The following is a 25,689-nucleotide window of genomic DNA, read 5'->3' as shown; positions in this document are numbered from 1 at the left end:
TGAAGAAGACAAGGTAACTGATTCTTCTTTGTAATACAAACCATACTGGTTTCCTGCAGTTTATTTTGACCATTCATGCTTTCATTTGACTCAGTAAAAGTAACTTATTCTCAAGTAGAAATTTTTGTCTGAAGGCTTACTACCTCTGTCTGCTACCTAGGCCTAGTCCTGGAAGCTTCTAGCCTCCAACAATCTAATCTAGGCCTAGAATGTTTTCAGTCTCTGAGAGTTACTGCTGAATAAGCTTGCCCATTCTTAGTTCTTTCTGGTCTCTGGCTGGCAGATTCAACTCTGCTATTCTGGCTTAAAACTCTTCAACCTGACTGAATCAGTCTGGCTTCTTTCTTGTCCTCTCCTAAATTACTCTGCTTGGCCTCTAACTTCTAGCAATCTGTTCTGATCTTCTGGTTCCTTCTCATTTTCTGGCTTATTCTCTCTTCATCTGTGTCTAGTTCTCATTTTGTTCTTTTTGAACTATCTGTAAAGCCCTCCTAGTAGAAGTGCTTGGTTTCCACCCCCTCTCTGCATTGCCCCTCAAGTAGCTTCCCTTTCCTCTCTTCTTATGAGAGTTGGGCATATCCTATTCTGTAAAATCACTTTGCCTGACACTCAGACATCATTTTCAAACATGGGTGCTTACTTCTACAAATTAACTTTCCCTTCATTGTTTGGGATTAAAGGTGTGTACTAAGGATGTAACTGTATCCCAGCCAGAGGGGTTAAAGGTGTGTGCTAAGGCCACAGAACAACTAGAGACTGGCTTTTCAGTAAATAACACAGTCTTGGTGTTCACAGTGTGATCAAATATCCTGTAACAACTCTCTTTATAGTCCAATTAAGGATCAGTCTTATTATTTTTAGGAAGTTAATGTTTTTGTTTTGTTTTGTTTTGTTTTTTGTTTTTGTTTTTGTTTCCAAGACAGGGTTTCTCTGTGTAGACCAGGCTGTCCTGTAACTCAGAAATCCGCCTGCCTCTGCCTCCCAAGTTTTTTGTTTTTGGTTTTTGTTTTGGTTTTTTTGTTGTTTGTTTGTTTGGTTTTTGTTTTTGTTTTTCGAGACAGGGCTTCTCTGTGTAGTCCTGGCTGTCCTGGAACTCACTCTGTAGACCAGGCTGTTTTAAGTCATCGTCTAAAAGTTTGGATCCTGTATTTATTTATTTTTTTCTCTGACACATCTTTATTTGACCATTACGTATTGCATAGTGAACAAAAATAATTGTGAAAGATATTATTCGGTTTTGTCTTGTTAGCTACTATAAACATCAGATTCATAAGTGTGCAGTAGTTTGAGTGGTGTTTCAGGCTTTATGCTAATGAGAGACATCAAGAAGTACATAGCCAGAAGAAAATGTTCCACAACAATGCCTTTCTATCTCTTTGTCCAGCCCTTAAATTATTTAGGGGTGTTCCCTGGGCCTTGGAGAACAAGGTATAGAAGGCCCATTTAAGGCCCATTTTCCACAGTTAATGTCAGCACTTTGACCAGTTAGGAGTCTCTACAGTTAGCACATGACCTGCTGCCAAAAGACGCCTGACTGCAGCTGACAGCAGCACTGGTGCGTGGACATAAACAAGAATATTTAGAAGGCATTCTGATCTGCATGCTGTCTCTAGTCAGCAATACAACAGTGATCTGAAATTGGAGCCAATTGATTTGAGCTTTATTTGTATCTCCTGAATCTCTTGAATATCACTTTTGAAATCCACTACAGTTATGTTCTGATGGATGATAATAAACAATTTCAAAAACAGATACCAGCATTCTGATCTGCATAGTCTCCAATCAGCCATGTAACAGTGGAAGCTTCCCTAGCAGGGCCTTTGAGTTCCTAAACCACAGGCATTTGACCAAGTTTATAGTACCAAATGTGAATTTCTTCCTGGGAATATTATATAGTAAAATCTTTATATTCTTGTGTTAATATTGATGTTTTAAAATCAGTGCTATTTATTAACAGTGCAACATATTAGAACAAAACTGTTTTAAAAAAAAAGCATTGAAATACCTAAGGAGTTTCCTAGATACCTGTAAGTAATGCTTTCTTGGTCTTTTGCGATAGGATCTCATCTTACCCTGGAGCTTAGGCTGGACTCGAGCTCTATCTCAGGTTCCTGAAGGCTGGTGTTACAGCCAACATTCACAGATTTTTTTTTTTTTTTTTTTTAATCTTGGCTTTAGTTCCTATTGGTATCAGCAAAGAAACTAAGCAAGGTTAGGCTTTTATGTCATTTACAGCAATTTTAGCTTTTTTTTCTGGAGACAAAGGCTTGCTGTATATAGCCAGGTTGGTTCCATATTATTTTGGAGAAGAATTTGTGTTTGCAGACATAAGAGTAATCCCACTTTAGTTTTAATGTGCAGTATAACACAGGATAGTTAAACAGTTCTTCTCAAACAGATAAACCTAATCATGTGTGCCAATACTTTTGTAATACTAAACTAAACAAAATGATTTCTTTGCAAAGAAAGACAAATAAGTAGGTGCAGTTTGGTGTGAAGGGGGTCATGAGTGAATAATAAGCCTTTCTATAGTGTTGTAGGACGGCTGAGGGTGTCGTTTCTTAATTACAAAGAGTTTGTTCAAGGTTGGGAGAATGATGCAGAAGTCTACAAAATTGAGTTGTGCTGGCGACAGCTGTTATTAGGTGGCCATGCAGGAGGGAAAGGTCCATTACTCTTTATTTTTTGTGTAGTAGTATAGTTAATTATCCAGTTTTGTGACTAGAGGAATAAACAATATAAATCTGTCTTTGAGATTCTTAGCTGAGGATGGCTTAAAACTCATCAATTCTCCTTAGTCTCTCAAGTGCTTGGGTATTAGAGGTGTGAGCTACCATGCCTGAGAAAAGCCTTTACCTTAAAACAATTTAAATTTTAGGATGTTAAGTGATAATGTTTTGTATTGACTCTCTTCTTGTTTTGTTAGGTGGTATGGGCAAGAAAAAGACTATAATGTGCTAGTCATGGATCTTCTGGGACCCAGCCTTGAAGACCTCTTCAATTTCTGTTCAAGAAGGTTCACTATGAAGACTGTACTTATGTTAGCTGACCAGGTATGTGAACTTTTGACAAAACAAACAAACAAAAACTGAGAAAGGTTGTTTATTAAATATCAATATTTCATAGAACTGTGTTGTTTTGGGATTTTGTTTTGTTTAGTTTTGTGTGTGTGGTGGCACAGACTCTTTAAAATTCCAGTATTCAGGAGGCTGAAGAGGACTTACCAATCTAGCCTGAACTTTATACAAGATCCTGTTTATGGTGATCAAAGAATAGCAAAGAAGTTTCTCTTTCTCTTTTTAAAATTAATAAGGCATCCAAATAACTAACAATGATTCTAGACAAGTTGATGCTTAAGGTCAAAAAGTCTGAAAGTACTGATAGCACTGAAACAAATCCAGGGCATTTAGAAATCCCTAAGTCTGCTTCGATGGAGCCCGGTTAGCTTCAAACTCCCTAGGTTTACCACTGTGGAAACTAAAGTAGGGAAGAAAAAAAAAAACAGTCCTTTCTAGGAGCCTAGAGTCAAGAAGAGAAAGGTACAAAAACAAGTGAGTCAAAGTTAAGTGGTAGAAGAGTTAACAGTAGTAGTAATGGAGAAAAAGAATGGCTGAGGGTTGTGGCAAAGGCTTTCTTGCAGTGGAGTATTTGACAGTTGTTCTTTCTTGGTATGTAGAGCCCATAGAGATGCACCTACCTGCCTTTGCCTTCTGAGTGCTGGGATGAAAAGTGAGTGCCACCACATGCAGCAGCCCATGGATTTAATCATTTCTACTCAAAACAGGCCAAAAGCCATTACTAGTTTAGGCCTGAATAGCCAGCAAGCTTGAAATCAATGAGGGGCTGTTTTTGTTTAACTTGCTGTTCTTGTGCAGTCATTATAGACTCTTAGGTGATCTGACCCACTGGAGTGCTTAAGAAACTCTGCTGCTTGCTCTTATCACCTGTTTTACCCTTTTTCTTTTTCAGATGATCAGTAGAATTGAATATGTGCATACAAAGAATTTTATACACAGAGACATTAAACCAGATAACTTCCTAATGGGTATTGGGCGTCACTGTAATAAGGTTAGTTAAATGCTCTTTGCATGAAAGAACAAAGAGTAAAATATTGATATGAATTGCTTTGATAAACTTAAATTTTTAAAAAGCCATATTCTGTAATTTGCTTAAGAGATTGTGCTAGAAGGATAATCAGTTAACTCTATTAACTTAGTAACTTGAAATATATTCTTTACAATTTATCCAACCAAGGCTAGTTTATTTATGTGAAAATAATAAAATTCCAAGGGCTTTTTAATGAGCTTTAATTAATTAACTTTATTTAACTTAGACAATTGTATCTAGTTTTCATTCACTTAAATAGTGAAAACACTTACATATAATCGTTCCTGAATGAAAGGAGTCCGATTCTTAACTTTAGACTCTAAAGTGTAGCTTTGTAATAATGCGGTTGTGCCAGCGTGGCAACCACCAATCCATCTGACATGATGGGTGGTTGACACTGAGTTCTTCAGTCCTTGGATTGGTGTATTTAAAGGAATAACTCTTAGGCCTGCTTCAAAAGTAGCTTACATTTTATTACTTGGGTTTCAGGTTGGGTGAGTTCTCCACCCCTCCTCCATGCTGTTACAGGAAAATACTGACTAGTGAATTGAACATTTGTGTAGCAAAATGAGTACTTGTGGGGTTCCTGATGATCGTTCCACGTGTGGGGTGATTAGGTTATGACGCATGATTGCAGTTAGAAACTAATTATATTGAAAAATTTGTCTGCAATGCTTAGTTTTATTGAGTGAATTGCTTTCTGTATTCATTCAATGTTGAGCTCGGGCAGACAGGCAGCATTGGCAATGCACGAAGCATGTTCCGATCTGATGATCTCAGAAATTCTCAACTTCAGGACAAACTTGGGGGAGGGGGGCTTTTTTTGCTTGTTTTTTGGAAGGAAACTTCCCATTTGTTAAACAGGTGGGGAGCGTGGTGTTTTAGGCCCAGCCGTAAATGTTTACCTTTGTTTGCCTGTATGAATGCCAACTTGGAGCCATGATTACAACTGCTGTTACTCGTTAATGTTACAGATATTAATGTTGCTCTGACCAAGTTTTAGGTAATTAGATTTTTCACGGAACTTCATATATTTAAGGGCTTTTCAGCCTCATAATTTATCTTGCATCCCTAAATTGCATATAAAGAAATGAACCTTCTCTCTTTGAAGTATCCAGGTTCTTAGTTACTACTGTAAAACCTGGTAGTTGGTTGGAAAAAAATATCGATCTTAATTTTTTTCTCCTGCAGTTTTGGTAGTTTGACTCTTCTTTTGGCCATTTCCCAGCCCTCTCCTTCTGTGTTTTCTTATCCTTAGACACCCATCATGCCCACGTGATCCCTGTTCTGCATAGTGGCAGAGCAGTAAGCACATGGGTTTTGCCTTTAAACAATGGCCTAGATAGCAATGCCTCACACTCTTTCCCCCTTCTTAGGAATAGTCTGTTAACCACATAGATGTCTTGGGAAGTCTATGGTCCATTTTTAGAATCTGTCTTCAGTACAGATGGTAAAATATGACTTGTGGCACTGCTTACCTGCAGCAGTTTTGAGAGAGACCATAGAACATAAGTGAAGTGCTTCCTTTAAGATTCAAATATAAATGTTCCTCTTGGACACTTCAGTGTCTTGTTTCTGTAATTAGGGGTTTTTTGGTGTTTTCTGTACTACTGTAGTTGGAAAGTGCCCGTTGTGTAAGACTGGCTCCTTCAGTCAGCTTGTACCAGTAGATCAGGGATCAGGCTTGATGGGGTGGGGGCAGCTTCCGAGTTTAGTTTTTGAAGTTAAATTTCTTACTTGGAAATTGTTCTGAATTTGATGTTGGAGCAGCCACTCCAATCTTAGTGAACTTGCTCATCTTTTCCAGAAATCGGCCCTGCATGGTTTTAAAAATAAATTTTAAGGTGACTAAATGCCTTCTACCTCTTCCTTACTGAAGATTTTCCCCCCATACATTCTTTTTTGGGGGAAGGGCAGATTGTGGTTTTAAAGATTGCAGATCCAAATTCCCCATTTTTTTTAATTTAAAAATTAAAGAGCCAAATGTCACCATTGATATCCCTGTTTTCAGGCAGTGACACAATCATAGTGGCATTAAAAACTATAAGTATTCTAGAATTCAATGTTCTTGAGCATGTGATTTTTATTTGGAAAACTGAGAAGCTACAGTGCTTGGTGGAAGAAGGATGGCATTTGGCTACCCTGTTCTTTCTCTAATGCCTCGGTGTTGCCTGTCTGCGCCGGCCATTGTTGCAATGTACGCAATACTGTTTGATGCACTGCCACCTCTATTGTCTGTTCAGTGTTTAGAATCTCCAGTGGGGAAGAGGAAAAGAAGCATGACTGTTAGTCCTTCTCAGGACCCATCTTTCTCAGGATTAAACCAGGTCTGAAACTGTCTCCTATTCCAACCTCAACCCCAAATTCATGTGCTTTTCTTTCTTATTGTTTTATTTTAATTACTTTCATTTAATTCTGGGGAATATATAGATCTTGCTCAAGCACCTCTTACGTTGGCATTATTCAGACATACTTGGCAAACATATAACATTACTAAGATATTTTCGTGGCTTTTGCTTAAAACTTTTTTAAAGCTTAGATCAAGCCTGAATGAAATAGGTATTGTCTCTGTTTTAGATTGCTAACATTGATATGAGGAAATGCTGTTAGTTTAGTGTTGGAACCTTTACTTAAAAAATACACTTGAGGTAGACTAGCTTTAAAAATGTGTTTGGAGTCGGAGAGCTTAAAATACAAACTGAGTCTCAATGTGCTGTAGTGACCGCTCCACTGTACTTTCCTCTCCTTCCCTAAGAGCCTCAGGTAAGTATAGGTCAGGTTTCACAGCCAGTATTTCTCAGACGTGATTCTGAAATCGGGCTGTCAGTTCTTAGCTTCTACCAAATGGCTACTTAAAAAGCATTCTCTACTCTAGACTAGAAGACACTGTATTTGTAATACAATAGTGACAATTTAAGAAATAAAGAAACTAAATGATCAATGACCATTAGTAACAATAACTGAATATATGACCTGATTTAGATTTGGGCAGGCTAAACAACCCAGTAAGTGAATTACTTTACATTTTATTTACTTCTCTAGAAGTTGCAGTCCTTCCCCCCATGTGATATTTATTGTGTTTTGAGGCCATGTCTCTGTAGCCCAGTTGGCCTAGAACTTAATATGTATGTGGGCTGGCCTCAAACTGAGAGCCATCCCATCTGCCTACCTGTGCCACCATGCCAGAATGAATTATTTGTTTTGATTTTCAAGATAGGGCTTTGATGTGTAGACCAGGCTGGCCTGAAGAACTCAGATCTGCCTGCCTCTGCCTTAGTGCTGGGATTAAAGGTGTTCACCACCACCACCACCACCACCCCAGTTCCAATATGAGTTTTTATAGAGACAAAAGAAACATTTACTTTAGGGATGTGAATTTTGGTGCTTCTGGAACCAAAACAAGTCTTTAGTTTGATATTTCTCTAAAAATATATTGGCATAAATAACCAAAAAAGAATGCAATGCTATACACTGGTTTAATCATCCAAATAACCTTTCATTGATTTTTCTGAACTGCCCCAGTTTTTGATTTTTGGTGTGTTCAGTACTGTTGAGGGGCTAGCCTCTGAAAGGTTTCATATAAGCCTTATATAAAAAGGAAATAGCACTATTGGACTGAGTTGTGGTGGTGCATGCCTGTAATCCAGCAGCAGGAGGAGAATCACCTAAAGTTCCAGGCTAAGACTAGTTGCATAAGGCAGTTAGTTGCATACCAAGACTGGTTCTCAATAAATAGCCCCCAAACACCTTACTGCTGTGGCTTAATCTTGGTTAAGGGTAAGAGCACATGACTTAATGCATTCATTATTAGAGGAAACAATTTGTAAAAACTTACTAGCCTCATTTTTATTTATCCACCCATCTGTATGTTTTGCTTTCATTTTGTAGCATGACAACTTGATAATCTAAATGCTTTAATATTTTGTTAATATTATACAAGCTAGTTAGGTTGCACATAATTGCTCTAAGTTCATGGAGTAACTTGTCCCACTAGTGAAGATTGCCCGTGTCTTTGTACGTGCAATTCTTATGCTTAATGGATACTGACTTTCCTTATTTGGTACTACCTTATGTAGTTTCTTATTAAAGAGCAGGCATTTGAGGAGGTAGTATTTGCCTTGGGTTTTGTTTGTTATACTTTTTATTTTTAATACTGTTTCCTCATTTTTGTAGAGGAAATAACTTTTAAGTGCTGAGTTTTTTGAATCAGTCTTTGGTTGTTTACACAGTATCTGCTTGAGTACCAGCTGTCAGACATCACATCCACATTAGCTCACTTTCCTTCTCTGAAAAACTGAAAGGAGTAACAAGACTTGTTTTCAATACCATGAAGCTGAATATCCTTTGTTAGTGTTCTGTTTTCAGTGTAAGTGCAGAACTGTGTGCTCATTCACTATTATTATACTGATGCTGGTTTTCACAGTGAGAGGAATGATCAGTGGGAGCTGTATGTATTAAAATAAAATACTTCCCATATTCCTAAATAATAACTTGATTGCTTAGAGAGTTTAATATTAGATTTACAATGTATCTCTCATTAGTCTTGTATTATAGTAGACCAAATGAAAGTATAGTTCATAACAGCTAGCAGAAACAGGTTTTGTTTTGGTTGGGGAGTGGTGTCTCACTGTGTAGCCCTGGCTAACCTGAAAACCTCCTTGTAGAGCAGGTTCTCCTTGAAGGAAGAGATCTGCCTGTCTTTGCCTCTCAAATGCTGGGAATAAAGGCATGTGCTGTTACCCCTGGCTGATATTAACCCAAATAGATAATTTGCTTACTTATTTAACATGTGTTAAAAGATTAAGTTAACATATTTCCTAAAACATCACAGACTCCACACTTGCAGAAGAGGCCCAATAGTTTAATAAAAGGAAGAATAAAGTATAGATATTAATTATAAAAGACTCACTCTTACATGTGTTTTATATGCACATAGAAATGTCTAGCTTGATAATGTTGGAGATAGAATTTTATTATAGCATAGTATGGTAAGTAGGGCATTTATAAAAGTTAAAACTTCAAATACATTGGTAAACAGAAATGAGTTTTGTTACCTTGTCATCAAAAAATAGTTTTCCCTTTAATAACTTAAGTTTTGTAAGCCAAATTTGAATTACTTAGTAAAATGTTCTGTTAGTACTTTATTCCTGGGGTACCATGTAAATTATATAAAACTAAACATTTTCTTATAAAATGCTAATGTGATTTAATGCTCATTTAAGCAGATAATTTGTAAGCCACCTTAATTTAAATGCTATGCTTTTAATTTTTGGATTAACATTTTATATTTTTCAGATATCTTGTGAAACAGTGTAATGCATGCTTATTTTTTATTTTAAAAATGTTTTATTAACAGTATCAGACTTAGAGGATTTTTATTGAAATAATTAGTTTTCTATTGACATACTGAAGAGTGTTCTTTGTGGATGAGAAGATACCTAGGAAGCTGTTTGTAGATTTAAAGCATGCTTGTTTTATCCATAAAAACGGGCTGTCAAGTATCATGGGCATCCTTGACAACTCTGCTGTGGGACATGTATATTCTTACTGCGAGAAGACAGGCTACTGTGTGTATAAGAACTGGGCAGGTGAGGTTACACAAATAAGGGTGAATTCCTAGGGATAATGAATGGGGGCAGTTGTTAATTACTGGTGAAGAATAGTACAGGCTTATTGATGTTAAATCTGTAAACTGTTCTAACTTAGACCACATTTTGATATTTGAATATACTAATGAGTAAAAGATTGTTTAATTGAACACGGTTAGAAACCTAATGTCTCTTTATTTCTCTTTTAAAGTTATTCCTTATTGATTTTGGTTTGGCCAAAAAGTACAGAGACAACAGGACAAGGCAACACATACCATACAGAGAAGACAAAAACCTCACTGGCACTGCCCGCTACGCCAGCATCAACGCACATCTCGGTATTGAGCAGAGGTGAGGCTTATCAAATCCAAAATCAAGGCAAACTAGTCTTAGTGTCTTAGGGTACTTCTTGGCTGAGAGTCTAAGGAATTGCTTATTGTTTTACCCTTTGTTGTTAGCTAGTGCAGAGAAGCCAGTTAATCGGGGCTTTTGATTTCTCTTCTTGAATATTGCCATAGAAAGTTAAATGTCTAGTATAAAAGCATATACCTGCAATCTTAGCACTAGGAGACAGAAGCAGTATGTTTGTTAATGATTCAAGGCCCTTCTTCCTGAGCTATAGGACAAGTACTAGAATGGCAAGGGTCTACATTAGGAAGGAATGGAAAAACCTATTAAACGTGGGAGTTGAAAACATAGTATTTTGACATTTCTTTTGCAGCTTAACATATGCCTACTTTTTAAAAAAAGATTTATTTATGTATATACCTTCATGTACATTTGCACACCAGAAGAGAGCACTGGATCCAATGGGACTAAAATTATAGATTATTGTGAGCCACCATGTGGGTGCTGGGAATTGAATTCAGGACCTGAAAGAACAGCCCCTGCTCTTGAGCGATCTCTCCCAGCCCTGAGTATGCCTACTTTTAAGTGATGGCCTCGCACATTGTGTATCTTAGTTTCACTGCTTGTGCTTACGACTCTAGCTGGCAGTGTGAATCTGTGAGATTGGAGCCTAAAAATGAGGCAGATTGAAGTGTCAGGCAGTAGCCAGCTTTATTCAGAGCATCAGACAATTTATACTGTGAGGGTTAAGAAGAGTCACATGAGTAAGGTGTATAACCACTCGCAAAAGCTACATATGACAAAAACATGATTTTCTTTGGAGGCATATAGACATAATAATAACCAGGTGTAATGAATAATTTCTATCCACTACACCTGGGAGGAGCACGGAGCCACATTCCAAGAACAGTTTGATAATGGGGTTACAAGACTATAGTCTTGTGTTGTTGTTGTTTTCTTCTCAAAAGCACTCAGAATTCCCCTCAACTCCATTCTTGAACTGTCCAACAACCTGAATTTCTGAGCCAGGATTACCTCCAAGTTTGAAGTCAGTCTCAACCAATAAATTAAATAAAAAACAAGGTGATTTGTGAACCACAATCTCTCTGGATTTCTGTTTTGCACTTGAGTTTTATTTTTTCCAGTTCCCTTTGATCTTGAGCTAGTTTTTTATCCTTAAATAAAAAAGTATTACCCACCCAAGTAAATACCACCACCACCACACCCAAAAGGATATTTTCTACTATTAAACTATATTACTTTAATTGCCCAATTTTGTGAGACACCAAACAGTTCTTTATCTTCATTTGTGAGCATTTCTTGTATACAGTGCTTGATTTTCATGTTTTCCCATAATCGGGTTTATAAAATAACATTCTCTTTTCTAGTCGCCGAGATGACATGGAATCTTTAGGATATGTTTTGATGTATTTTAATAGAACCAGTCTGCCATGGCAAGGACTAAAGGTAAGTATATTCAAATTACTGAGGGTTGTTTTTGTTTATTTTTTACACTGTTGTTGTTGTTATTATTATATGTGTATGGGTGTTTTACCCTGTAATGCATGTGTGTCTGTGCACCATCTATGTCTGATGCCTAGGAGCATAGAAGAGTGTGTCAGATCCCCTGAAACTGGAGTTACAGCTGGTTGTGAGCTACCTACCGTGCAGGTGCTGGGAATCGAATCCAAATCCTCTGAAAGAGCAGCCAGTGCTCTTTATCTCCCTGCCATCTCACCCAGATTCCAGAGTTTGGTTTGGTTTGGTTTGGTTTGGTTTGGTGTGTGTGTGTCTGTGTGTCTGTGTGTGTTTGTGTGTGTCTGTTTGTTGAGGCTGGCTTTCTCTGTGTTGCCCTGGCTGTCCTGTAACTCAGAAATCCGCCTGCCTCTGCCTCCCAAGTGCTGGGATTAAAGGCGTACGCCACCACTGCCCAGCTGTATTCAATCTTACTTGAAGAAAAAATCCCAAATTTTTTTAAAACAGTAAAATGCCCAGTTCTTTCACAAATCACATTATCCAATATGAACTTGATTCCATGCATTTTTTTTTTTACTTCTCACATACTGAATCTCTAGTATGTCTCTGTTCAATGAGTTGAGTTGCTGCACTTCTAAGTATTAAATCAGTTTATCTTTTCATTCCTCCTTTTCTTATAGGCTGCAACAAAGAAACAAAAATATGAAAAGATTAGTGAAAAGAAGATGTCCACTCCTGTTGAAGTTTTGTGTAAGGTAAGTGTACATGATGAATGCTTACAGAAAGTTAATGTGGGCCAAATATGGCGGTATAGACCTTTAATTCCAGCACTTGAGAAGCAGAGACAGTCTTGGTCTATATACACAGCAAGTTCTGTGCATCCAGAGCTAAAGTAGTAAGACTAAATAAAATAAATGATATGGGCTGGAGCGGTGGCTCATTTGGTTCAATGGGTGCCGGGTGTGTTGTTGCCCTTGCACCTTTGGTTCATATATATATATATATATACACACACACACACACATATACATGAGTGTGTGTGTGTATAAAACTGATTTGTAGAAAGGGCAGCAAGGTGGCCCAGTGATTAAAGACCTCTGGGACAAGTGGTGGGAGGAAAGAATCAACTCTCACAAGCTGCTCTCTGTTCCACATGCAAGAGCCATATCACATGCACATTCATTCACAGACACAGTACACATAGAAAGTAAACAAAAATAGTCATACTAATAGAGCAAATCTGACCCTAACAGAAAGGCATCTGATCTTAAGTAGGGGAAGTCACCCTAGTTATTTTCCCAGCATGTAGATTGTCTTTGTATTGCCTTCAAGTACTAAATTATTTGGGAGCACAGTACGCTTGGAAATGGTTGTTTCTTTTACAGTTGTCTTGTAGTTTCTATTGCTGTGATGAAACACTGTGTCCAAAAGCAACTCAAAGAAGAAGGGGTTTGTTCCATCTCTTATCACTGAGGGAAGTCAAGTCAGCAGGAATCTGGAGTAAGAACTGAAGCAGAAGCCAGTGTAGGGAGGACTCCTGCTTTTCTGCTTTTGTGCTTACAACAAAAAAGACCAACCAGAATGACAATGGCATCTTGAATATTCTAGAATGAGTAGATGGTGAAGTTTAGCTTAAAATAATGAGAAAAGCAGGCATAGCTTTCTACATACATTTCTTTTTCCTTATAGTTTGAAACTTGGATTCTTTTTCTCTAACTTGATGTTTTGCTTTCACTGTTTTAAATGCTGAATTGATAGGGGTTTCCTGCAGAATTTGCCATGTACTTAAATTACTGCCGCGGGTTGCGCTTTGAGGAAGCTCCGGATTACATGTATCTGAGGCAGCTATTCCGCATCCTTTTCAGGTCAGTTGTTGAGATGTAAGTGGTGCAGAGACTGCCCTTACAGATAATCCAGGGGTGGGTGTGTGTATAAGCCAGTGGGATAGACGGGAAGATTGTATATCCTAGGGATTAGAAGCTACACCCACAGTCTCACTGACATGACTGCTTAAACTAGGTAATCTGGAGTGCCAGATAAATTGTCTTCCCTAGAGAAGATGACACCAGTGGTCAGCCCTGAAAGTATAACATACAAGTAATGTCCTATAAATGAGTAGATTATATTCCTGGGTCAGGGTTTGGGGATAACGATTGATCAAGAACAAGATCATGGTTGGTGTGTTTGGAGGTGGGGAAGAAATAATGTAATTTCAAAGTAAAGATTTTAAAATGAGTGATTTCTTTAAATTGTTGCAGTAGTATAGAACCCCATTCAGTACCAAATAAAATAAAAAGCATTAAAAGCTGGGCATGGTAGCATTCAGTGCTCAGGAGGCAGGGGCAGACAGATCTCTGACTTCCAAGACAGCCAGGGCCACACAGAGAAAGCTTATCTTGAGGTGGTTGGGGGTGGGATGTTGAAATACAGAATCTGACTGAGGTATACCCAAACCTCTAGCACATGGCAGATAAAGGTGGAAGCATTGGGTGTTCAGGGCCATCCACTGCACCATAGTAGTTAAGACTAGACTTTAGAGCATTTATGACTACTATGATTCTTTAAAGGAACCAACAAGTAAATCATTAGACTCAGAACTGATGTCCCAGGATACAGTTTCCCTTACAAGCTGCTAGTTCTGTGCATGCTTCCCTAGGAGGTCATGAGTCTTCCTAAGTAACCGACAGCTTGACTCTGCTGTCTCTGCTTACTCTGGGTTTTCATTCTAACATGTCCCTGTTGGAGAAATGGGCTTGAGGCTGACGGGTTTGGGTTTTTGAGACAGAATTTCTCTGTGTAACAGTCTTGGCTGTCCTGGAACTTTGTAGACTAAGTGGCTTCATGCTTACAGAGATCCACCTGCCTCTGCCTTCCAAGTACTGGGATTAAAAGTGTGTACCACGGTGCTGGCTATAGACTATCTAACCTCAAGCTCAGAGAGATCCACCTTGTGAGTGCAAGTGTTAAAGATATATGCTACTATTCTTGGTTTTTGAGAGAATTTAAAAGACAATTTCTATTTGAAAAATTATTTTTTTAATCTAATACATCTAAGGTTTTCCTACTCAGTTGTGACATGTGAGTAGTTGTTTACTGAGTGGTATTTATTTATTTATTTATTTTTAGGTTTTTCGAGACAGGGTTTCTATGTATAGTCCTGGCTGTTCTGGAACTCACTCTGTAGACCAGGCTGGCCTTGAACTCAGAAATCCGCCTGCCTCTGCCTCCCAAGTGCTGGGATTAGAGGTGTGTGCCACCACTGCCTAGCTACTGAGCAGTTTCTAAAGTTACTTACAGGAAGGAAAATGGAGCTTCTGAGAAAGACTCCCAATGTAAAGGAGCTGCCTGGGCTGCTGGGCACTGGAGAGCTTGCCTGTAATCTCTGCAGTCAAGAAACAAGCAAGCAGGTCTCTGAGCCTGACAGCCAGGAGTCTGATGTATACAGAGTTCCAGACCAGCTGGGGCTCTCTGAGGAGAAGTGCCCTCAGCTGTCTTGAACAGTGATTGGGATAGTTAGCTGGATAATATTCAAAGGGTAACATACCATTTCTTTTTCAGGACCCTGAACCACCAGTATGACTACACATTTGATTGGACGATGTTAAAGCAGAAAGCAGCCCAGCAGGCAGCCTCTTCCAGTGGGCAGGGTCAGCAGGCCCAAACCCCCACAGGCAAGCAAACTGACAAAACCAAGAGTAACATGAAAGGTTAGTAGCCAAGAACCAAGTGACGTTACAGGGAAATTAAATGCAAATTGGATAATTCATTCAGTTCTAACAGTGTTAGATCAAGGAGGTGGTTTTAAAACATAAAATTTGGCTTCATATTAAAAAAAAAAAAAAGACGTCCTTGGAAAATTTGACTACTAACTTTAAACCCAAATGTCCTTGTTCATATATATGTATATGTATTATATATACATATATGTGCATATATTAAATCATTTCCTTGGGATTTTGGGTCATTTTTAACAACTGCATCTTTTTTACTCATTCATTAACCCTTTCCAAAATAAACATTTGGTGTTGGGAATATGGTATTGCCAATCAATCCAAAATCCTAGACCTAACACTTGTTGATTTTTAATAAAGAATCTGGTTAGCCATGGTATTTTGACTTACTTTCAGACTAACAGTGTTAAGATATTTTAAAATTTTTTGTTTGCATGCTAATACTTTGGGATTTAATGGGAAAAGTGAACATAATCTAATTTTCAGAGGTGAGTCTTGGCATTGCCTTCAGCATGTCTGTCTTCTCGGTTGCAGAGCAACTTGATAATTGCAAAGCTCAGTCTAGCTTCCAAAACCAAATTCTCTCTCTGCTAATGAAGTATGGTAGCCCAATTGATCTTTCTTAAGGGGAATACTTTATTTAAAAGCTAAGGAATTTCTGGCACTAGGGTTCAGTGTGGAACCTGAAGCCTGCAGTTAGACTGTCAGTTGAAGATAACTGAGGCAAATGCCATTAAACTGCTAGCCCATCTCTGTCTCTGTCTGGCACTTTGAGTGCTGAGGAGTAGAACTGTCAGGGCACAACATCATTCCCTATTCCTGGTGCCTTAGAGTTCAACTCCTGCTTCCTTCCATGTTACTGACTCCCTCTCTGAGGCCTAACCTACTGAAACCTGCCTGCTTTGTTTGTGCAAGTGGTGGGTAGGTATGGTTTGGTTTTTAGTTTCTAATTACTCTATTTCTGAAAGACTGCTCTAGTCTGAACATGGTTTTCAAGTATTCGTATTTGTTTTATATTTTAGTATTGTATTTAAATAATTTTTAAATTTAATAGATTCTAGAGCTGGGTGTAGTGGTGCAGGCCTTTAATCCCAGCATTTGGGTGGCAAAGACAGGTGGGTCTCTTAGTTCGAGGCTGGCCTGGTCTACAGAGTGAGTTCCAGGATAGCTTTTATGAGTCTCTATTTGGGGAGGACTGAGCTGAAGATTTGATGTAGGCGGGTTTTTAGATGATGAGACCTAAGCTAAAGAGCAGAGACAGCACTGTGGTGAAAGCTGCTCTGCCTCTGCACCTAAATTGGGACTTTGATGCCTCCTTAAAGTTCTATAATATGTTGAAGTAAAGCAAAGTTTGACATCTCTGGCCTAGAACAATTTTCTTCAGGCATTCAGCAGCCTTCAGAAAGAATTATCTTAATTTTTACCTAGTTTTATTGTTCCAATTTTCTATGTGTTTCTTTTTTTTACTCAATAAACAAGCAGAATTTTTGTCCTGCTTTATCCAGGTATTAAAGACGAGAAGTTGGATCCACTGAGTTAGTATGTTTCCTTGAAAAAGAAAAGTGATTAAACTTAAGTTTAAGCCTTCTTTTGTATTGTAACTTTTTCACAAAAGTAACTTGAAATTTTAAAACAGTTAAACATCATTAGACACAGTAGTCATGCAAATTATTACATGTACATGGTCTTGTAATCTTCTGAAATAAGAGATTTTTTTCAATAAATAATTGGCGTTATTATTGACTGCTTTTAAAGGTACATTTGTAAGGCCAGGTTCAGTGACATAATTGCTTATAGTCTCAGCTACTAGGATCTAGAGGCAAGAGGATCATTTGAGCTCAGGAGTTAATGGCAATAGGAAGAGTTCCTAATCAACAGTACGTGGGTCCATAGGTTACCAAGAGATTTTTTTTTTTTACCTTAAGCACTATATTGCTTGCTACTAAAATATGTCATTCTAGGACAGGGGAGATAAGATGGTGCGTGCTTGCTTTTAATAAATGGGACCTGACTTAATCCCTAGAGCCAGCATTCAAAAAACCAGCAAGCTCCAATAGCAAAAGCTACACAGATAAAACCTGTCTGGGGGAGAAAAAAACTAAAAGGAAGAAAGGGCCAGAAGGGGCTGGGCATCGTGGGCAGCACATAACATGCCCTGAATCCCAGCAAGCAGATCTCTGAGTTTAAGACCAACCAAGGTGACTAAGACCCATCTCAAAACAACAGAGCTAGCAGGTTATAATGCTATGTACTTGTAAGCAAAGCCCTGGGGCTTGCTGGCCAGCATGAGTAAGCCTAATCAATGAGTTCCAGGTCACAATGGAAGACCCTGATTCCAAAAGGTGAGATTTCTTAAACATCTGTAAAAATTAGTGTCTATAACAAAAGGCCCTATAAAGTTAAGAAAATGCTTCTACCCTAAGGATGGATTGAAATGACCTTGAGAAATCTAGTTTTAGACCTGCCTCACATTGTGTAGGTTAATAGTGACTTGAAATTCTTAGGTAATAGAGTATACATAGAACTGTAGGCTATTTCTGCTTCTATAGCTTTTGATTTCATGGAATTGTCCAATAATGGTAATACCATATTATCTTTCTGCTCAAAAATTATGGAAAATGGCTGAGGGTGGTGGCATATACCTTTAATCTCAGCACTCAGGAGACAGGAGTTTGGATCTCTGAATTAAAGGACTGCTGGGGCTACATAGTAAGACTGTCTTCAAGATAAAAAATGTAGAAGGTACTTAGAATGCTCAGATAGAGTCTAACTTTTTTCCTTTTGGTCTTAATCTCAGAAGCTTGCGTGACAGTGAATTCACTTCATTCAGCAAATAGGTTTCTATCATAAAGGCTGTAAAGATCTCAATGCTGACAGTTGCTGATAATTTTTTTAATAGTCTTTTGCATTTATAGAGTGTTTTGGTTTGGGGTTTTTTTTGTTTTGTTTTTTCTCAAGTTGTTTTTTGGTTTGGTGGGTTTTTTGCTTGCTTTGTTTTTTTTTTTTTTTTTTTTTTTTAATGTTTCATAGAAATTACAAAAAGTTCTACCCATTCACTGAGAAGTATACAAGGATTCTTTTAAATCTTGCTTGTTTTGTAATAGGTGGCTTTCTGGTCTGATAACTTCTAGGCCTTTCAGTTATTGCATCTCATAGCCAGTCAAGACCAAGAGACAATGTTTTTTGTTTTGTTTTGTTTGTTGTTTTGTTTTGTTTTTTTGTTTTTTTTTTCTCCTAATGTCTCTTGGATTTTTCCCCCCAATTCAGAAGTGTCTGAAACATTAGAATAAGAAATTTGAGGGCAGCCTGGGTTCCCTAACACATACAGAGGAAGTTTAAGATCATTTCAATTACAGACAACATGGGAGAGAAGTGTAGATTGTTTAGAAGGCAGATCCTCATGGATTCTATTCTCCCACTTTCTTCAATTGCTTGCTGTCTCAGACATATGTATCGAGTACTGTTATTACAATATAAAAGATTGTGATGGCCTTCCAAGATAAAGTGTCTTTTCCTCACCTTAGCCTACCTGTATCAGTGTTCCCCCAGCAGTGGGCTTCACTTCCCAGCCCACTTAACCCTTTCTGGCGTCATCAACTGCTGCCAGGAACACAGCTGATAATTCAGCAACTTAACCCAAAACAGGGAAGGGAAGCCCTTGAGGTAATCTAGAAAGAATGATGTACCTTGAACACACGGCCCAAAGAAGACCAGGAAACTGAATCTTCTTGCTGAATTCTGGGGGTTTTGCCAGCCGTTTTCATTGTGGACAGTAAAGCTGGAGAATAACACAGTCCAAGAAGAAATGAAGATGGAAGTCCAAGAGATCTCTCTCAGGCTTGCTGGACCTGTTAACTCTTCAGCATGTCGTGTCAGCTCCTGTGGATGGTGACTGTCAGAAGACCTTAACAGTGTTCTTGAACCAGATGCCCAGTCACCTGCCAGTCAGGACGGAAGAACTCATTTATAACAGGTATTTTATATAGTTTAACTACAGTAGAAAACTGTTAGAAAATCAAATCTGAGTAGAGAAGACAGGAACTGAGACTATTGATCTGTTGGTGCAAGTCAAGGATGATTAGAGCCTGCTACACATAAATTACCAGTGTGTATAACAATACTTTAATCTTTCACAGCTTTAGTTGCTTGTAGATGAGAGTTACTAGAATTGCTGCATTGGTGGGCTTGGCAGGTTGTAGTGGGTTTTGGACATACTAACAGCTTAATTCAAAATTCATCTAGCTTATTAATCTTGTATAACTGGAAGACTGTTGTAGGAAAAATCAGTTAATATAAGTGAGATTGTATGGTGATTTTGAATTGAAAACAACTTCAGACTATTTTATTTCTATAATGTGGAAGGAACCAAAATTTCAAACATCCACCCCAAATATATATAAGCCTTAATACCACGTGATGGCCCTTATATTCCCATCAATATAGATGTAGAAGCAGATAAAAGATACATTTCTTACAGATTTTATTTTGAGGGGATGAAGTATGTTACATAAGAATAAGCACTTTTTCCTATTCCAAGACTTGAAGAGAAACTTAATATAGCTTAATTCCTTAATATAGCTTAATTCCTTAATATAGCTTAATTCCTGGATCACCACTGATCCTCCAACGTTGTTAATGTTCTTCATTCTTCCCTCCTTTAGGAACAGATGTTCATCCCTCACTTCTAACTGAGCTTACGGTGAAGATGTACTCTGGAACCAGAGGTGCCACCCAGACTGCAAGATTTTAAAAACAAAAGACTAAAATACACAAGAAGAGAGTGCTTGTTAGTAGCTGAAGATTGAATGTTGGAGCCCTGCTAAGATGTGTTTCCTTCATAAGTACCATCAAAAGACTCATTGGAGAAATGATGCCTGGGTAGAACATCTACCGTTGGCCTGTCTAGCTGAAGAACTATATCTGGATTTGACTGCTATATTCTACCAGGAATATTGTTAGACTAAACTTCAGCCAGTCCCTAAACAATTGTTTACCACTGACTGAACTAGCAGGTCCTCACAGCACACAGACTTCTGACCTAGAACTTCCCTATTATTAAAGAAACTAAGTTGTCTTGTATTTTGACTTATAGTTTGAGTAACTGGTTTTCCCTTTCAAATCTACTTGCTTGAAGGGATATTCAATGTAACAATCAAATTACCAAAATACAATTACATGATTACAGCAAATTATTATAAGAGGGTGGGGGAGTCCTAGGTTTAGTAGCTAGGAAATCATGTTTGTTTTACATGGGGTAAAGGTCGTTTTTTGTTTAACTAGTCCATAGTTTCTTTATTTTAATAGCTTCTTAGCCCGTGAAACGGGCATTAGATCACAGGTGTGGTCAGGCTTATAGATGCAACTAAATCTTGTTTGATAGCCTTTTAAAGTATGCCTTACTGTGGCTGAGGAGCTATTCCAATAGATAAAGCACTAGCAGATGATGAGAACTAGCATTCAGGCTCTTAAGAATGGGTAGATATGTAGGCCACTGGGAATGCAAAGATAGTATCTGCAAGCTGACCAAATTGTGAACTCTGGGTTCAGTGAAAGGCTCTGCATGAATACATGCAAGGTGGTGAGCCATCTGGAAAGATGCTTGATTTCAACATCTAACACAAAAGAATACAGTGCACTGAACAGTTTTTGTTTTTTGTTTTTTTTTTTAAGTTTACCAATGCTATATCATAATCTTTATTTAATGTTTGCTTTATGCGATTTTAGGATTATGGAATCAGTGTCACTTACATAGCTGTTCTTTCATAGGAGACACTCTGGGAAGGGGGAGTAAAACACATCTTTGCCCTCAGAGTATCAGTACATGAGGATGGCTGGTTTTCCTCACAAAGGAGAAGTTCGTAGTAATGGGTGAAAATACATTTATCCAAAAAAAATGATTATAAATGTTTGATAATGTCTTTACAATTTTATTCTTGAAAACATTTGTAATAAAAAGAGTAAGTAGTAGGAAAATTTTACATGTCCCATGAAACCTGAAAGAAATATCCTACCAGTGCTTGAGAAGGAAAGCGGGAAGCAATATATTACTGACAGAAGCATGGGGTTGGTTATTTGTTTTTGCTAAAGAAGTCTTAGATGTAGTTAGGTCAGCTCGGGTTTGGAAGAGAGCAGACCAAACAGCCTTTATGGGCTGTTCATGTTACTAAGAGGTGGACTTTTTATTCTGTCTTAAGCAAAAAAGACCAGCCATTAAAAGTAGCAGCCCTGTGTTTCCCCTTGTGAGGAGAAGGAACAATAAAGTGCACAAATTATTTCTAGTTTAGGAGTTAGTCATTAGTCTTGATCTTTTTAATGCAATAAGTAGAGAAGTAGTAAGATTAATGTGAGGGTTTTATAAAAAATCATATTTTAGAGGTGAAAAGTTAATGTTTAATGAATTCATTAAAGCTTACTATTATGTAATTTCTTATCAGAAATGATGTATGCAGAAATTGATGTTTCTAATCTAGTTGGAAGCATATTCTAGTGCAGCAGGAATGTCCTCTTTCTCATTGCTTGGGTTTTTAAAGTATAGTGTGTTCTTGGTACAAAAGGTGAAGAACTGGGCATCCTCCTTTGAATATAATAACTGTTATAGCTTAGAGTTGGTTGCTAAGGCGGTGATTGGTGGTAGACTGCTTCTTGGGTTATTCAGAATGAGGGTGGGGAGGGGCTTTAATCAGAGATGCATGTTTTGAAGTTTGGGATGGTGATTTTCCAGATAAAAACAACAGCACTTACAAGTGATTATTGTCCTACTTGTATCTAATTTGGGGAGTACTTGTAAAAATGTTTAAAACTTCTAACATCTTTTTTGTTTCCATTTTTTTTTAATAGGTTTCTAAGCATGAATTGAGGAAGAGAAGCAGCAGAGCAGATGGTTGGAGCAGCATTTGTTTCTCCCCAAATCTAGACATTTTTAGTTCATATGTACACTAGCCAGTGGTTGTGGACAACCATTTACTTGGTGTAAAGAACTTAATTTCAGTATAAACTGGCTCTGGGTAGCACTGCTGATCCTGAGCTGTAGCCGCTGTACTTGTGAATATTAACTGAGGTAGTAAAATATGGTGTCCGGTTTTCTATTGCATTTTTTTTTTTCAAGTGGAAAAGTTAACTAAATGGTTGACACACGAATTGGTGGAGAAATTGTGCATATGCCAATTTTTTTTTTGTTAAAATCTTTTATTTTGAACTATACTGCTTTGAGATCTCATTTCAGAAGAACGGCATGAACAGTCTTCAGCCACAGTTGTGATGGTTGTAAATGTTCACAATTGTGTGTTCTTAGGGTTTTCCATCCATGGGGTTTGCAAGTTGTTAACTTAAAACATTCTTTAAATGGCTGGCTTCTTGTTTGCAAGCCAGCTGATATGGTAGCAACCAAAGATTCCAGTGTTTGAGCATTTGAAAGACTCTGCCTGCTTACCTGTGCTAGAAATAACAGCATCTAAAGTGAAGACTTAAGAAAAAAACCATAGCGACTACTAGATTATCTTTAGGACTCTGCATTAACTCTATAATGTTCTTGCTATTAAAAAAAAAAGAAAAAGCATATTTGTCACGGAAATTTAGTTGCCGTCTTACAACTGAACATGTATGTGTGTTGCTTAGATAAATGTAATCACTGTAAACATCTATATGATCTGGGATTCTGTTTTTATTTTGAAATGGGAGCTTTTTGTTTACAAGTTCATTAAAAACTAAAAACTGTTTCTGTAAGGAAGTGAAATTTTTTAAACAACAATGCCTTGCTGACTCACTATGAAGTGTGTGTTTGTGTGTATATGTGTGTGTGCATATATATAGACATACACACATATACATATATCCATCCCCAGTTTTTTGTTTTGTTTTATATATTTTGAGAAAGAGTCTCGTTTTGTAGCTCTAGCTGGCCTGGAACTTACTATAAAAACCAGGCTGGCCTAGAACTCAGAGATCCTCCTGCCTCTACCTATCTAAAATGCTGGGACTGAAAACATGAGCCACCATGCCCAGCTTTCCCTAATTTTTGATAGACTACTTCAAGCCATTTGTTATATGATATTTTTTTTTGTCTCGATCTAAAAGAAAGGCATTCTTTTACTTTTTGTTAGTTTATAACTTGCAGCCACACTACCCCTGTGTGTACAGCTGCGGGAACTTTGGCATTGACTTCTGTCACCACTGACTAGCAGATGAACTGATGACAGTGAAAGTGTTAAAGGGTTTAACTATAGTACAAAATATTTTTCTTAAATCCTGTGAAATGGGTGTAAGAGTGTCACACAGTGTGAAGTTAGTGATTTTCAACCCTCAGGCCCCACCTCTCCAGGTACCTGTGCACGCTTCCCCCAGTCTTTCTTGGTCACTCTTCAGTTTTTTCTCTGATCCAAGAAAAAGGAAAACTTACAGTAATTCTTTAAATGGTGTAATTTATTCATTTACAGCATGTCAAGATAAAAGAACATTTGTCTGAAAATGCTGCCAAGAGCCTGTCGTGTAACTCTAGGTGTTTTCTATAATAATCTTGAATTGTAAATTGACCCGTGTTTGGTAGGATTGTGTCAGAATTGATTTGTATGGTTTTTCTTTTTATTTTGAACAGCAATAATTAATTACATGATTGCCACATTCTGTCACCAAGAGATGTGTTATTACCATAAAACTGAAATATTAGGTGGATCTGATTGTGGGGTGGCAGCTTCGTGTTTCTTTTCTAACCATGCTTTTCAGTTAAGGTATTTGTTTCTTGACTAATAAACCCTTTGATACTTTTAGCCGGAAATCAGTCTCACAAAGCTATTTTTGAGTATAGTTTGTGTAAAATAAAACTGTTCAGCTTTGGTAATAGCTTTCCAAGCTGAACCCCCTCTCTAGCAAGATATTTTTCAGTGCTTTTATTTACTATGCACTTAGACTATGCACTTTTTCTGAAATATTTTTGTAACACTTTTTTGTATTTTTGCCATTTGAAAAGGTTGTGGTGTTGTTGGTGTGTCATTTAAGTTGCAGGTTTAAAACTGCTGTTAGCTTTGTGAATCAGAATCTAGAAATGTTCCTGTCCTGGTATATTGTCATCCCATCTGCAGCTGGAGCTGGAATCCATTGATCTTCTAGCTACCATTCATTTTCTTCACAGTTCACAAAGAAGAGCGTGAAATTCAGTGAACACAGTTACTAATCCTGTCTGGAAATGAATCTCATTTCACCAAATCAATTCTGTTTTTCCACTAAAATGATGGTGTATGTTGAAGACATCACTTTGAGATCAGAAGACCTCACCACTAAAGGCTCCACAGTGGCTGGCTCAGCTGAACTTTAGGTTACTACTCTTTATTCACCTGTTGGGTGATGCAGCTTTTTAACTGTTGGGAGATGGCCATTCTAACTACTGTTGAATGTCTCTGTTTTGGGAAGGTAAAATAAGAAAATAAAAAAAGAATCTATATGAAGGGAGAGGCTGCTTGTCTCTCCCGTGTGGCTGTGCATATGCTCTTATGACCCACAAGTGGACATAGAAGGCTTGCCTTTGCTGTGATTTCCTCTCTGCTTTAAGTCTCTATCATACTGTAAATATTTCAGAGTGTACTGTAACACGAGATGAATTGTTAAAAATCATGAACCACAGAGATGGTGGTGTAGTCTAAGCCAGTAGGCTGTTTTCCCTGGAAATTGCTGGGATAATAAAGAATAGTTTATTGTAACTCAACTAGAATGAGCCATGAAGATTGCAGAAATAGCCATGGAAACCTCTTTTATTCAACTGAAGATTTTGCAGGATCAGTTTGGGTGTACCAAAAGTGGGCCTCCAACTGTCTTGGCTGTGTTGTGTTTAGTCTTTGTGGGCAATGACCAAGATGTAAGGATATCTGTATGACATGTAGCAAATCAGAAACATAAACCAGATGTGCTGGCCCGTTTCAGGTTGGGGTGGTCCAAGAGCCATTGCACTACATTCCTGCCCTGTGTTTTAAAGGATCACTAATGTGTTCCTGTTACAGGCTTTTGAGACCCAATCATTGAGACAGGTCACTAGGCTTTTCTCTATTTGGAATAATGTCAACTATAGTTAGTACATGTTTTAATTCACTTGTTTAGGATTGTTGAGCAGCTACTAGGCATGGAACCTGGAGCCTTGTGCCTGTCAGGCAATCATTGTACCACAAATCAGTTTACTACTTCATAATCAGTCAGACACCAAATATGGCCTGGTCTCCATACTATAAAGAGAAAGAAGGGAAATTGTTGACAGTTGCAGGCCTAAAGTGAAGGTGGCATATGCCTTTGAATCCCAGCATTCCAGGAGGTAGAGCTCTGGAAGTTGTGGCTCAGTTAGGGTATATGGAGAGAACATGTCTCTTCCTACTTTAAGACTAACAAAAAGGGTTTTGTCTTTATACAGAAATGGGATAAAGTTCTATTTTGGGAGTCAATTAAAAAAAAGGAACACAGCA

The 25,689-nt window shown here is 37.9% G+C and overlaps 1 protein-coding gene across 4 annotated transcripts in view; it reads left to right on the top strand.

Annotated features, from left to right (window-relative positions):
• Csnk1a1 (casein kinase 1 alpha 1) overlaps window positions 1-24,683 on the top strand; it is a 34,629-nt gene extending 9,946 nt beyond the window's left edge. Inside the window, exons 3-11 of one of the 4 annotated variants that reach the window (XM_034518192.2) lie at window positions 2,927-3,053; window positions 3,970-4,068; window positions 6,351-6,434; window positions 9,907-10,046; window positions 11,432-11,510; window positions 12,200-12,274; window positions 13,278-13,384; window positions 15,078-15,226; window positions 22,088-24,683. In XM_034518192.2, coding sequence (XP_034374083.1) covers window positions 2,927-3,053; window positions 3,970-4,068; window positions 6,351-6,434; window positions 9,907-10,046; window positions 11,432-11,510; window positions 12,200-12,274; window positions 13,278-13,384; window positions 15,078-15,226; window positions 22,088-22,095 — 868 coding nt within the window. In that variant the 3' untranslated portion in view covers window positions 22,096-24,683. The remainder of the gene's footprint in view (window positions 1-2,926; window positions 3,054-3,969; window positions 4,069-6,350; window positions 6,435-9,906; window positions 10,047-11,431; window positions 11,511-12,199; window positions 12,275-13,277; window positions 13,385-15,077; window positions 15,227-22,087) is intronic. The other 3 variants (XM_034518194.2, XM_034518199.2, XM_034518196.2) reach the window with 3 other exon arrangements.
• Window positions 24,684-25,689: the final 1,006 nt, after the last annotated feature.

This window comes from Arvicanthis niloticus, chromosome 14, assembly GCF_011762505.2.
Source record: "Arvicanthis niloticus isolate mArvNil1 chromosome 14, mArvNil1.pat.X, whole genome shotgun sequence".
Lineage (NCBI taxonomy): Eukaryota > Metazoa > Chordata > Mammalia > Rodentia > Muridae > Arvicanthis > Arvicanthis niloticus.
This window is presented reverse-complemented; position numbering and strand designations above follow the sequence as displayed.